Genomic DNA, 13,895 nt, shown 5'->3' with positions numbered 1-13,895 from the left:
GTCGGATGAAAGCATGCCTGCCGATTGGAATTTAAGTGTGCTTTGCCCAATCCATAAGGGCGATCCTGCAATCTGTGCCAATCACCGCGAGTTTAGTCTTCTAAACATCGCCTATAAGGTTCTAGCGAGCGTATTGTGGAAAAGGCTGAAGACCACCATCAACCAACTGATTGGACCTTATCTGTGTGGCTTTAGACCTGGAAAGTCTACCATCGTCCAAATATTCACAATACGCCAAATTTTGGAAAAGACCGATGAAAGGAGAATCGACACACACCATCTTTTCGTCGACTTCAAAGTTGCATTCGACAGTACGAAAAGGATTTTCCTGTATGCCGCGATGTCTGAATTTGATATCTTCGCAAAACTAATACAGCTGTGCAAAATGACGTTGCTCAACACCAGCAGCGGCGTCAGAATTGGGAAGGACCTCTCCGAGCCATTTGATACTAAACGAGGTTTCAGACAGGGTGACTCGCTGTCGTGTGACTTCTTTAACCTGATGTTGGAGAGGATCGTACGAGCCGCAGAACTTAATCGCTCAGGCACAATTTTTTATAAGAGCGTACAATTGTTGGCGCATGCCGATGATATTGACATCATAGACCTTAGCAACCGCGCTGGATGAAGAGGCAAAGCGAATGGGTCTGGGATACAAACGCTCCGGCTTTTAAGTATTTGATGCGGTACCAGCTGATGGTAGCAGAGGAAGAGGAAGGCCTCCTCTGCGTTGGAAAGATCAGGTGGAGAAGGACTTGGCTTCACTTGGTGTGTCCAATTGGCGCCGGTTAGCACGATAAAGAAACGACTGGCGCGCTTTGTTAAACTCAGCCAAAATCGCGTAAGCGGTTATCGCGCCAATTAAGAAGAAGAAGAAGTTATAGTAAGTAGGACCTTGGCTTTAAATTCAGTCCATGATCGGCCATTAATATGAAAAGCTAGCGCATATTTGGTAAATTTATCTATCATTGTCAAGAATTGTTTGTTTTCAAGTGTGTAAAATAATACATAATAAATAATTTCACTAGGTTTTTTCGGTATCTCTGTTATTTGGAAAGGTATTTTTGGTGGGTTTCGAACATATTTCTCTATGTTGCACACTTCGCAATTATTAATATATTGGGTAATTCTAATTTTTAAGTTTAGGTTGTATATTCTGGTTTTCAATTCTTCGAAAACGGCATTTATATCCCTGTGGTTTTTATCAAGGTGTTATTTTCCTATAATATTGGTCAGTTTGCTTTCGTCTTCAACATTTTCGAGCTCTCTTTGACATCTTATTATTTTGAACTTTTCACTATTGCCGAAAAGCTCATTGTATGTTCCCTCGAAGGCTTCATAAAAATTGTTTTCAATAATAATAGCACTTATTTCGTTAGGATTAAAATGTGTTTTTAATAATGTTATAATTGTTGCTTGATCTAGTTCCTTGAACCGAAAAATTTTATTTGTGTTCTTAAATACTTTTACTATTTTAAACTTTGTAGAACCTGAGTTAATTTTCTTAATTATTATCTGATTTTTATAGAAATTTATAGGACAATTAGTTTGTCAAATTCCCATCTTTCAATATGGTTTACCTGTGGATATATTCGGGATAATGCGTCTGCATTGCCATTTTTACTCCTTTTTTATATTTGATTGTCAAATTCAGACAGTTTTAGCCTCCAACGAACAAATTTGGAATTTGGCTCTTTGATGGAGAACAGCCAAGTTAATGGTTTATGGTCAGTCTCAATTATGAATTTTCTTCCAAAAAAAAAGCCTAAAATATTTTGTCGTCCATACAATCGCAAATATCAAAGTTCCTTTTCGATTGTATTATAATTTAGTTCGTGTTCATTCAAAGTTCGGCTGGCGTAGCATATTGGTTTGTTACTCTGTGAAAGCACTACTCCAAGTGCTACTGCATTTGCATCTGTATTTAGGGTAAATGTTTTGTTAAAATCTGGGTAGACTAATATTGGGTCGTTAGTAAGTATTCTTTTTAGTGTTTCAAAACTTTGTTTATATGAGTGGTCATGAATATTAATTTTAGCGTCTTTCTTAAGACACTGTGTCATTGGCTTTGCTAAACGGGAATAGTCTTGAATGCATTTTCTATAATAACCGGTTAATCCGAGAAATTGTTTAATTTGTTTCTGGGTATTAGGAATTCAGAGATTAAGAACACACTCAGTTTTTGAAGGGTTTGGTTTTACGCCTTCCTGGGTAACTATATGTCCTAAAAACTCAGTTTCGCTCTTGCAAAATTCAGGCTTGTCCAATTGTATTTTAAGGTTGGCATCTTGTTTTAATTTAATGTTTAAAAATTGTTTTAATTGACTGCACATGTTCCTGTAATGAAGTGGAAAAAATGATAATACCGCCTAGATATATAGGGTGTGCCTTGTAAAATTTGCTTTTTGAATCGGCTATAAAAGAAAAACTAATCAATATTTTTTCAAACTTTTTTTTTTATTTTGAAGATTGAACATTGTCATTTATGAATGAAAAATAATATCGTTCAAATGACTGCCACGACTGGCTTTACAGTAGGCCATTCGATCAACCCAATGTTTAAGCACATTTTCGATTGTTTGGGCTCCAATTTCATGAATGACAACTTCGATTTCGTGTTTTAAAGCATCAATCGTCTCTGGATGGTTCGCATAGCATTTGTCCTTAACGGCTCCCCACAAAAAATAGTCCAACGCGCTTAAATCACAGCTCCGAGGCGGCCAATTGATATCGGAATTCACAAACGGTAGCCAAAAGTTCGAGTGTAACAAATGTCGCCTATGTGATCTTATTCAATTTTTGGAAACAAAAACTCGTTGAGCATGTCACGGTAACGCTCGCCATTTACTGTAACCGCGGAAGAAGAAGAAAACTCACCACTTTGGAAATAGGTTTTCAATATTTCCCAATTTTGTTCAAGCGTATAGCATCCCATTTCGTAAATGTCAAACCTTTAAATAAATTATGAACACATTTGACATGTCATTTATGTTACCATTCTCAAAAAATAGGTGGTTTAAAAAGCAAACGCTATATGGCCCACCCGTTACTAGACAAATTTTCCCAATGTATTCTTTTAATAAATTGTTCATTAGTCGTTGGAAGGTTGCAAATGCAGTTTTCAATCCGAAAGGCATACTTAGAAATTCGTAATGTCCTCCTTCGACTGAAAATGCGGTTTTATGATTGTCTTCTTCACTGATTTCTATCTGATAGACTCCTTTTGCAAGATCCAAAGCCGTGAAGTGCATACCTTTGCCTAGTTTATCCAAGATTTCCTCGACATTCGGTATTGGATATCGATCGTCTATTGTTACTTCGTTCAACTGTCTATAATCGGCCACTAGCTCCACTTTCTGTTACCAATGCATATTGGCGCTGAATATGGTGAGTTACCAGGTGTATAAGCTTAAATCCGCTGATTGCTCGTAGATGGCGTTAGTGAGCATATCAAGTTACCATAGAAATGCCATATTTTTTTTTGCATGGGTTCGACACCTGTTTACATCAATCACTGCACATCATCAGTGATTTCATACAGCAACACACTTTTTTCCTTGCGTAATTATATCTAATTTTGTGCCAAAAAAAGAGCATATGCGGGAAGCTCTACTTTTTTGCTTTAATTTGAAGAAATCGGCTGCCGAATCGCATCGAATGCTTGTGGAGGCCTATGGTGACAGTGCATTATCGGAAACAACTTGCAGAGACTGGTTTCAGTTCAAAGACGGCCATTTTGACTTGAGTGACAAGAAGCGTGAAAATCGGCCCAGAAAAGTTGAGGACCATGAATTGCAGGCTCTTTTGGATGAGGACGATACCCAATCGCAAAAAATGCTTGCCGAGCAGTTAGGTGTCACTCAACCAGCCATTTCCATGCGTTTACGTGCCATGGGAAAGGTCAAAAAAGTCGGAAAATGGGTACCCCATGAATTGAACGATAGACAGATGGAGCGACGCCAAAACACATGCGAAATCTTGCTGGCTAGGCATAAAAGAAAGTCGTTCCTGCATCTTGTGGTGACTAGCGATGAAAAGTGGATATACTTTGAGAATCCTAAACGAAAAAAATCATGGGTCGATCCCGGCTAACCATCAACTTCTTCATCAAGACCTAATCGCTTTGGACGCAAGACGATGCTGTGCGTTTGGTGGGATCAGCAGGGTGTCGTTTACTATGAGCTGTTGAAACCTGGTGAAACTGTTAATTCTCATCGCTACCACCAACAACTCATCAAATTGCGCCGTGCTTTGCGTGAAAAAAGCCCTCGTTATGAACAAAGGCATGAGAAGCTGATTTTCCTCCACGACAACACCCCATCGCACACGTCAAGAATGGTCCAAAACTACTTGGAGACAATCAATTGGGAGGTGCTACCTCATCCCGCTTATTCACCAGACCTGGCCCCTTCGGACTATCATCTATTTTCATCGATGGGTCACGCGCTCGCCGAACAGCACTTCGATTCGTACGAAGACGTCCGGAAATGGCTTGACGAGTGGTTCGCCTCGAAAGATGAAGAATTCTTTTGGCGTGGTATACACAAATTGCCCGAGAGATGGGAAAAATGTATAGCTAGCGAGGGCAAATACTTTGAATAAATTATTTTTTTGCTTTCTATAAAAACATGGACTTTTTTTTACTAAAAAACAGCGGGTTTAAGCTTATACACCTGGTACTGTGGCGGATGATTCCAGATTCCAGCATTTCTTGTATTTGGTTTTTTACCTCGCTTTTATGTATATACGGGTAACAATAGGACTCAATGAAAATCGGGACGTCATTTATTATTGTTTTTATTCTGTGTTTTATAGCATTTGTAAAAGTTAGATCAGAATAAGGCTGATTAAATATATTTTTATATTCTTTTACGATTTTATATACTATATTTCCGTTTTTTCTTCTAAATTAATATGTGACGTCCGAATTTGTCCAATTGTACAGCCACTGTTGTGTTCTGTCACATTAATGGAATTACTACGGTTTTCACCATAAAAAAGGGGAAATTTTCTATTATTTATTATTAATGTATTATTTCCTAAATTTACAATAGCTTTATATAATATTTGTGCAAAATATTATTTCCAATTATTCCATCCTATTCTTCGTGGAACTGACATTCTATTAAATGTATTTTGTTTTGGGGGTCTCCTAATTCTTCAATTCAATGGAACTTGATAAATTATATTAGTTGAAACTGTATTTTGTAATGTATTCAAAGTCAATGTATTTGAATTATTCTTTTTTTTTTTTGATTACATATTCCGGGGTTTACAATTGAATGCGGGGCACCGTACCAATTATAAATCTAAGGTGATTTTTGACTATTATATATGGTAGTGCTCCGTAGAGGCCGGTAAAGGAAAATGTAGAGGATTGTTTGCTTAAATATTTATTATCGTGTATCATATTGACATCTATGGGTTCAGGCTAATTTCTATTTTGAAAGTTATTTCCGTTTGAGGAATTGTGGATAATTGTGTCTATTAGCAAAAATATTTCTATTTTGGGAATTCTTTATATTTTGAAAATTGTTTCCATTTTGGGAGATTATTTCTGTTTTGTGAGTAGTCTATATTTTGAAAGTTTAAATTGTTTCTATTTTGGAAACTATTTCTGTTTTGCGAATGGTCTAAACTTTGAAAATTTAAATTGTTTCTTCCTTGGGGACTATTCCTGTTTTGAACATTGTTTAGGATCGGATGAAATTGTTTATTATATAATATTTATTGCGAAGTATCTGCGCATTTTAACTCCCCATGTGGGCGTACCCTGCTTGGAACAATATGTACATAGCTTCTTCCAGGTCTGTGGGATTTCTGCAAAACAAAATGTTTTTCATTGGTTTTGGAATCTTATTTTTGAAAATGCTGAGGGCAGTCTGCATATTATTCGTGGCACTGACTTTGGTTGCTTCTGTTTCGCCTAAGATATCTACTAACTTACTATGTAGTTTATTTTTTATCTCATTGTAAAAATCTAAGGTATTAGTTTTAAATGTTGCACCTCTTAATTCGTCAAACAATTCGTCACATGAACGCCTATCGCCGAAATTATTTTGGAGAATACTTTTTATCTCTGGCCAGGTTGTGGCGTGACAATTTATTTCAATGGTCTGTCTTGCTTTACCCTTTAGTCTTGATTTGATCATGTCTGAGAAGAGAAGTTGGAGCAATTGGTCATATGTTCTTAGATGTGGATGAGTCCTGTCCACGAGTGTAGTAAAAGTCGACATAAAATTCAGGTAAGTTCTGCAGATATTTCAAGGGGTCTATTACCACTTGGTTTTGAGGTTGGTAAACCATTTTTATTAATGGTTTTTCTTTTCTTTGGTAAAAAAAAATTTAGTTACTTCTCAAATACCGTCTTAATTTTTCTTTTAAAATTCTTCTATTCCTAACGGTTAACTCAATTCTATATAAGCAGGATTTTTGTTGCTGGTAACTTTTGTTGTTTATTCTTATTGTAACTGCTGATGCCTACTTTCTTTTTCTTCGTTTTAATTTTTAGTCCTGTTTGCAGGATCTGTTTTGTTTATTTATCCTGTTTGCAGGAGTTTTTAATTTTTAGTTCTGTTTTTTTTTTTATTGCAATTCGCGATTAAACGTTAAAACGTTTATGTATAACTAACTATATTTTAGTTATATAGCGATCCTACAGACTGCGCCAAAAACAGGTTTTTACCTGATTGTTTATAAAAAAAACACTTGGGTTTTAGTTTGGTTGAGTTCATCACTGATAACTGATAACTTTATTTCTGCAAACTTCCTTATTTATAATAAATATTTGATTACTTGACAATATTTAATTTAATTATTTCAATTTACAATTCTTTGAAAAATGGTTCATTGGTATTTTTAATATCGTAATTGCTTAATAGTTCGTTAGTCTTTTATTAATTTTGTTTACAACAAAATTTTGATTACTTCACAATATTTACAATTGTCAATTTACAATTTTTGGAAAAATGGTTCGTTGGTCTTTTTAAAGTTTAAATAAAGGAAGTGTGAAAAAATACTTATGTATGTTCTTATGAACAAACATATAAGTTTTTTTTTATATTTCGAATACTATTCCATCTCTTGGGAAGGACCTTTCGCGGTGTGATCAAACTGGGAAAAGAAATATAATTTTTTTTCGACCACACCAGCGTTGGTATGACAAATAATCCAAATATGGTATAAATACGGTGAAAGAAGAGTAGAACATGCGTATATAGAAGGTGCACGTAAAAGTTTGATAATATACAAGGTGATGCAAAATTAATCATGCAATTTTGTTTTTAATTACTTGTACACTAGATAAATAAAAAATAATAATCTTAATCTTTACGCGCTCCATTGCTTGTATGTTTGTATACTGCAGCTGTCTAGCCCACAAGTATTCAATATAATTGACGTACTATTTGCAAAAATTATAAATCTTCCTATAGAGTGAATAATTTTTTGCCACCTTATAAAGGTAAGTAATATTTTAGTAAAACTCACGTTAAATTATCTTCGTCACGAGTGTCATCGGCGATGAAATTGAAATCCGATATAAATGCCTCGAATGTTTTCTTCTCACACTTTTCTATTATTCCTGTAGCCTTCAGTTCCTCATACAATGACTCAAGTGAACGATCCGCCGTTATATCTTTAATTTTTTTTTGTTTTTTCCCTTTTTTTTTACTTTTCACTTTTTTCTTTCTCTGAGGTTTGTATTTTTTCTTTAAGTCCATACATAGAGCGTTCCGTAGCATCTCATATTCCAAGCTAAATAATAAAATAAATTAATATATATATTTTAAATGAGTTGAATGGAGCATCAAAACATTAGCTGTCGTTACGAGGTGACAGAAATCTGTTGGACAGCATTGGGGTAAGCTTAACTTAACCCAATAATGAGGTAATTGCTTAATAGTTCGTTAGTTATATGTAGGTATCTAATTTGGATACCAATAATGAGGTAAGTTATTGAAGTTTTCAGCATATATAAATGTACATATTTGGATTGATATTAGTCGGTGAATTCTGAAGTTTAAAAAAGAAATATGACAAGGGATGTGGACGTAGTGAAACCTATGATATCCCAGCCTTCTTTTATTATCGGGAAAGTAACGAAAAATTTACTTAAAGAAGTTGAATTTCATGGCGAAATTATCGCTTCTTCTTACTGTCCTCCTTCAGGGAAAACTGTTCCTGTTATACACATATGTACATCTTTTATTTTTCGTTTGGCTTAGCGCCTCCTCCAATTTGAGGTGTACGTATTGATGTTGTTTTACTTTCTTTAGCTTTGTCATGGCAGAAATGCACGATAAAAAGTTAGTACACAATAGTGTATTTTTTGTTTGTTTTGTAAAATATGAATTATTTTTTACTAACGTTTAGAAATGCTTTATGCGTTCCTTTTTCGAAATAGACGCGCAAACGCTCTCCCAAATACTGGCGGGGATATCATACATAAGCGCGTACGGAGTGGCTGGGCTTGTATGGAGATAAACTTACTATACCAATATACTTATATGTATAATATGTGCATATTTAAGTTGTGGATTTGATTCAATTCAGACGAAAATACCCAGAGCAAAAAAACTCCTCCTAAAAAGTTAACATGATACCAGATGAAAATGAAGAGGTTTTTAATGAAATTATTCTTGTTTAAGTGTTGAAAATATTATTAAATTTATTAAAAAGAGAAACAGTTGTGAATGAGTAGATACCCCAATTATTTTCAACTTTTTTTTAAAATGAATCCCGTCTTCATTCCAACAGAAAACTAATTTTATTTCATACTCCTTATTTTTACACGAACCTTAATTAAGATTTGTTTCTTCTAAAAACTACTATTTATATCACGCATTTTTTACTGTTTCTGTTGTTTTTAGCAGGTATTTTGCGCATATATTTTGTTTTTTTATTTTTTTATTTTTGCTTAACTTATATAAACCTCATCATGTTGGTCTCCTTGCCGCGGGGATGAGGCTTAAGTGGTGATTTAACCCTCATATCATGAAGGCTAACTCACCACGAACTAAGAGGGAAGCTCTATATGGGGATTGGATTGCCAGTTCGGCACTGAATGGCTAGTCAATCCCTATGAGGAGATCACCGCACCGACTTTCCCATCGCCCCTAACCCTGGTATCCCATCTTATCCTTTCCCTACTCCCCCCTAATCCAGGGTGTTATGCGTTACCGTGCCCACTGGATGGTTTGCAGCCTTGCCATGGCAGAGGGGACTGCCATGGTCGACGTTTCCCCTTTCCCCCCTAAAAAGCTTAGTCCGCCACGCTTGCCACGTCGAGCAGCGCGGACGATAATGAATATGGAATATGCACAAAAAAACCGTAGCCTCGGATAAAGGCACACACAAAACTAGACCCAACCCTACAGGAAGGTCAGGTCTTTCGTCAGGAAAGACCACGCATACGAGCGGTGCCAAGCCTGTGGCTAAGCCAGGGCTTGGCTCTCACTCCGTCCCTTCAGGGATCGCCTCCACGGCAGCGAGGCCTATTACTGGTAGCCATCCCAACCCTGTCTCAAGACAAGTTGGTGATGACATCCCATCTACATCTGGGGCCAGGAGTAGACCCTCCCTCGCAACAAAACCTTCGGGAATCAGGGACGGCCCTGTCCCAAGACAAGCCGAGCTTGCTGTCTTCGTCACTCCAGGCGACACGGGAACTCCAGAAGGAGCAACACCCAAATCAACGTCGGTGGCACCAGACCACATGGCTCAGCCAATGGTTTCTGGAGCTCGCCCTTCTGACACAATCACTGCCCCGGGTAGTACCCACCCCCGGAAGCAAATTAGTGGTTCAGAAAGGTACTACCGTACCAAGCGTTCAGCCTTCAGGATCCTGGAGAGACTGGAGGACACTAAACTAGAGGATCTGACGGAGGAGCAGTCAGACTCCAAAGCGTGGGCTGAAGCCTTCATAGCCGAACACCGGGAGAAGGCTAAAATGGACTCTGCGCAAGGTAAGCGCAAAAGGTCGAGTGAGGGGACATCGGCAGAAGCCAAAAGATCCAAGGTGTCCGCCACTCAAACAACCAATGTTCACAAAAACTCTTTTGCGGAAGTAGCGAAAGGAAGTCATATAAGGGCGGTGATTGATCGCAGTTCCCATGACGGTGCGATCACGCAAGCAAACTGGGATCTGATAAGCAGGAGTCTGTGGAAAGTCTACAGGGACATCCTGCAAGAAAATCCAGGACCCCCACCCAGCTGCTCCGACGCGGGTTGGTTCCAATCACGCGTCAAATTAACCAGGTGCGCTGATCAACGATCGGTCGATCTGTACACTCTGGCAATCAAACGCATAGGGGAGCCTTGGCCAGGGGCCCGCCTCGACGTGGTCCTCCGTGAAGACATCCCCAATCGGCCAAGATCAAGAGCCTGGATACCAGAGTTCCACACCGACCCAGAGGAAGTGTTGGAACTGCTCAAACTAGGCAACCCCGAGCTACCTACCAGCGATTGGAAAGTAGCAAAGATTGGCGAAGTGGATGGCAAGAGGAGACTGGCGGTGATCATCCTAAATGAGGAATCACTGGATCCACTCGCTAACCTGAAATGGAAGGTGAACTACGGCTTCCAATCACTGACACTCCATGTCTACAGACAGGATGTAGCCAGTAAAGGCAGCTCCGCAGATAACTTGACGTCATCCGCGGAGGAGACGACGGTTGCGTTAGACAACCTAACGGACGACGAGGTGGCATCCAATTCCGGTATGGTAGGCGAACTCTTCCGAAGGGTTACCCTAGAGGATATGGGGGAATATTCCGATCTCTCAGACGCTCTGGAGGACGAGGAATATATTCCCACTTCCTCTGACGAGGAGATCGCTGACCAAACCGTGGTTGGCTGTCATCTAACAACGCACACCAACGATGGTGGGGGTTGTACAGATCAACCTCCACCACAGTAAGGCGGCCTCAACCGCACTCATCCTCCGTCTCGCTGAAAGAGAAGAGGAAATCGCTCTCATCCAAGAACCATGGGTCATAAAAGATCGGGTTTGCGGGTTGAGTAACAAAGATTTTAAACTGGTCTATGTCACCGACAAAGGTAAACCCAGGTCGTGTATACTAGTGAAAAAACATATTAATGTATTCTTATTGATGCAATTTAGCGATGCGGACAACGCAGTAATATCAGTGGAGTCCTGCGGAAGGACAATATGGCTTGCCGCGTCCTATATGGCACATGACGCGGTACAACCACCACCATCTCCACTCCTAAGAGGTGCAACAGAGGAAGCCGCGAGACGTGGCATACCACTAATCCTGGGCGCAGATGCAAATGCTCACCATCATGTCTGGGGTAGTACAGACACTAACGAACGCGGTGAGTACATTTTTGAATTCATCATGTGTAACTATCTTCATATTAGCAATATAGGTGACTCCCCTACCTTCGTAACAGCTACTAGAAGGGAAGTTCTGGACATTACGTGTGTCAATGAACGGGGGTCACAAATTATAAGAGACTGGAGAGTGTCTAAAGACAACTCCTTCTCAGACCACAGGTACTTAACGTATAGCATTGAATTACCAATTAAACTGTGTAAACCGGTCGTGAACCGCAAACGCACAAACTGGGGTATGTTCGAAAACATTGTAGCCAACAACCTTACGGGCATGACATACCAAATTAACTCCGAGCTACAACTCGACTCTACTGTTGATGAACTGACTTCAGCATTTCAACAGGCTGCGAAAGCAGCCTGCCCTCCGAGGACGAAAAGAGGCAAACCGAAACCTCTATGGTGGTCCACAGACATAGCAGACCTAAGAAGAGAATGCAGAACCAAGTATAACGAAGCGAGAAGAACTAACTCGTGGGATGGATACAAAGACTGTCAACGCAGATTTAAGTATGCCATTAGGGCAGCTAAAACGGCGTCTTGGAGAGATTTCTGTCAAAAGATAGATAGTACCTCTGAGACAAGTAGACTCAGGAAAGTTATATCAATGAGCCACAGCAACCCTAGTTACCTCATCAAAGAGGACGGCAATTGGACAACTAATAGTGAAGAAACACTAGAATTACTATTGCAGACACACTTCCCAGGTTGTCTATGCAATGAAGATGGTAGAACTCATCCTACAGTTCTCAATGGGGGTCCTCCAATAGACTTTATTACGGAGGACAATATAAAATCTGCCATTGGCAGTTTCAAACCTTATAAATCGCCGGGACCAGATGGAATCATTCCCGCCGACCTGCAACACACAATTAGTATGATTGCACCTAGACTCGTCTCAATTTTTGAGGCAGTAGTACGACTTAGTTATATCCCCAAGAAATGGGCGGAAGTAAAAGTGGTCTTCATTCCCAAAGCAGGAAAAACCACACATACGAGACCGAAGGACTACAGGCCGATCAGCCTATCATCCTTCCTGTTAAAAACTTTAGAGCGATTGCTAGATGGGCACATCAAGGGGAAGATTGGCAACAAGCTATCACCTTCCCAACATGCATACAGCAAAGGCAAATCAGTAGAGACGGCGCTTCACTCGCTGGTAGATACGATTGAGAAATCACTTCACTATAAGGAATACACCCTTGCTGTCTTTCTAGACATCGAGGGTGCTTTCAATAACATACACCCGGAAGCAATTACCAAATCGCTAACAGAAATGGGAGTTAACAGAGCGCTCGTCTCGCTCATAGAGCGAATGCTAGTCGGGCGGACGATTCGCGCAGATTTGGGTGAAACATCCATCAAGAAATTTCCGATCAGGGGCACACCGCAGGGTGGGGTAATCTCTCCACTTCTATGGAACCTGACCGTCAATAATCTCCTTCAGGAGCTAGAAAAAATGGGAGGTAAGGTAATCTCATACGCAGATGATATTGTAATAGCAATCTCTGGCAAACCCCTTCCAACTATGTGTGATCTTCAACAAAGAGCTCTCAACAGACTATCACTATGGTGCAAGAGTCGAGCTTGACTTGTTTACAGTAGCACAGAAAACAAACTATGTGACATATTACGTTAAAATTTGCCATGTAAGCTTATAACAGTCCTACCAAAAAACAAAAAATTTATTTTTGCCATATGTCATCCGCGGGCCGTTTTATTGATACCGTCTCATTCATATTTGAGTAGAAGAATATCTGGTTCTATTTGTTTTGCAGCCGTTCATAGGAGGTATGAGAATGAGAAGCTACTATTAAGAGCTGCAACTTTTTCATTACGGAAATATCGGCTGGGTAAAATAGCACTCTGTTTGAAGAGTTAATATGCGAAAAGGTTGAAATTCGCGGACAACCAGTTAACATTTTTATGTCCCCCTATATTTTTTTCGGGCTTGTGGTAGGGTTAATGTTTGAAGTCAGATCTTCAAATAAGTCAGATCGCGAAAACTAAGTCACATCGCAAGATTTTAGCGATATTTGTGGACTTTTGATTTACATTGTGAGATGTCTGCCAGTTATTACTCAGATGTGTGCATTTTAAACGAAATATTTCCCAATCAGCTGCATCAGAATTAAATTTTAATACAGGTTTGAAAGTGATCTGAGGTCTCAGGCAGTTAAGTTGGGTGATTATTGGATAGTGAGCACTACTATGCATGAGTGGAAAAATGTGTTGCTGATCCATCATTAAGGCAAATGAGGTCTGAGTGCAAAACCGCATCTTCAACCTTTTCCCCTCTTGAATTTGTATGTGAGGAACCCCAATTGGTACTCCAAGCATTTAGATCACCACCAAAAATAAATTGGGAGGAGAAATTACAAAAGATGCGTGTGATTTCCGCTGAGGAAAATTCTTGGGTGGGAGGAATGTACATGGTCATGGCTACAAACTTTAGCGGAATATCCACTATGACTGCTAATGTTGAAATACTGGACTGGATTTGAAATAATTTGTGTGGAATATTTTTCCGAACAAGTAT

The 13,895-nt window shown here is 39.1% G+C and overlaps 1 protein-coding gene across 10 annotated transcripts in view; it reads right to left on the bottom strand.

The window, feature by feature from the left end:
* LOC129240267 (IQ and AAA domain-containing protein 1-like) overlaps positions 1–13,895 on the bottom strand; it is a 157,893-nt gene that overhangs the window by 123,621 nt on the left and 20,377 nt on the right. For 9 of the 10 annotated variants that reach the window (XR_008582055.1, XR_008582054.1, XR_008582056.1 and 6 more), the window contains exon 5: positions 7,489–7,755. The exons of the other annotated variant lie outside the window; for it this stretch is intronic. Coding sequence is in view for 6 of the 9 variants with exons in the window: in XM_054875959.1 (XP_054731934.1) it covers positions 7,489–7,755 (267 nt within the window). In the remaining 3 variants the exon portion in view is untranslated. The remainder of the gene's footprint in view (positions 1–7,488; positions 7,756–13,895) is intronic. 10 annotated transcript variants of the gene reach the window in all.

The sequence above is a fragment of the Anastrepha obliqua genome, chromosome 3 (genome assembly GCF_027943255.1).
Source record: "Anastrepha obliqua isolate idAnaObli1 chromosome 3, idAnaObli1_1.0, whole genome shotgun sequence".
Lineage (NCBI taxonomy): Eukaryota > Metazoa > Arthropoda > Insecta > Diptera > Tephritidae > Anastrepha > Anastrepha obliqua.
The sequence above is the reverse complement of the archived record's forward strand: the minus strand, read 5'-3'. Positions and strand labels throughout refer to the sequence as shown.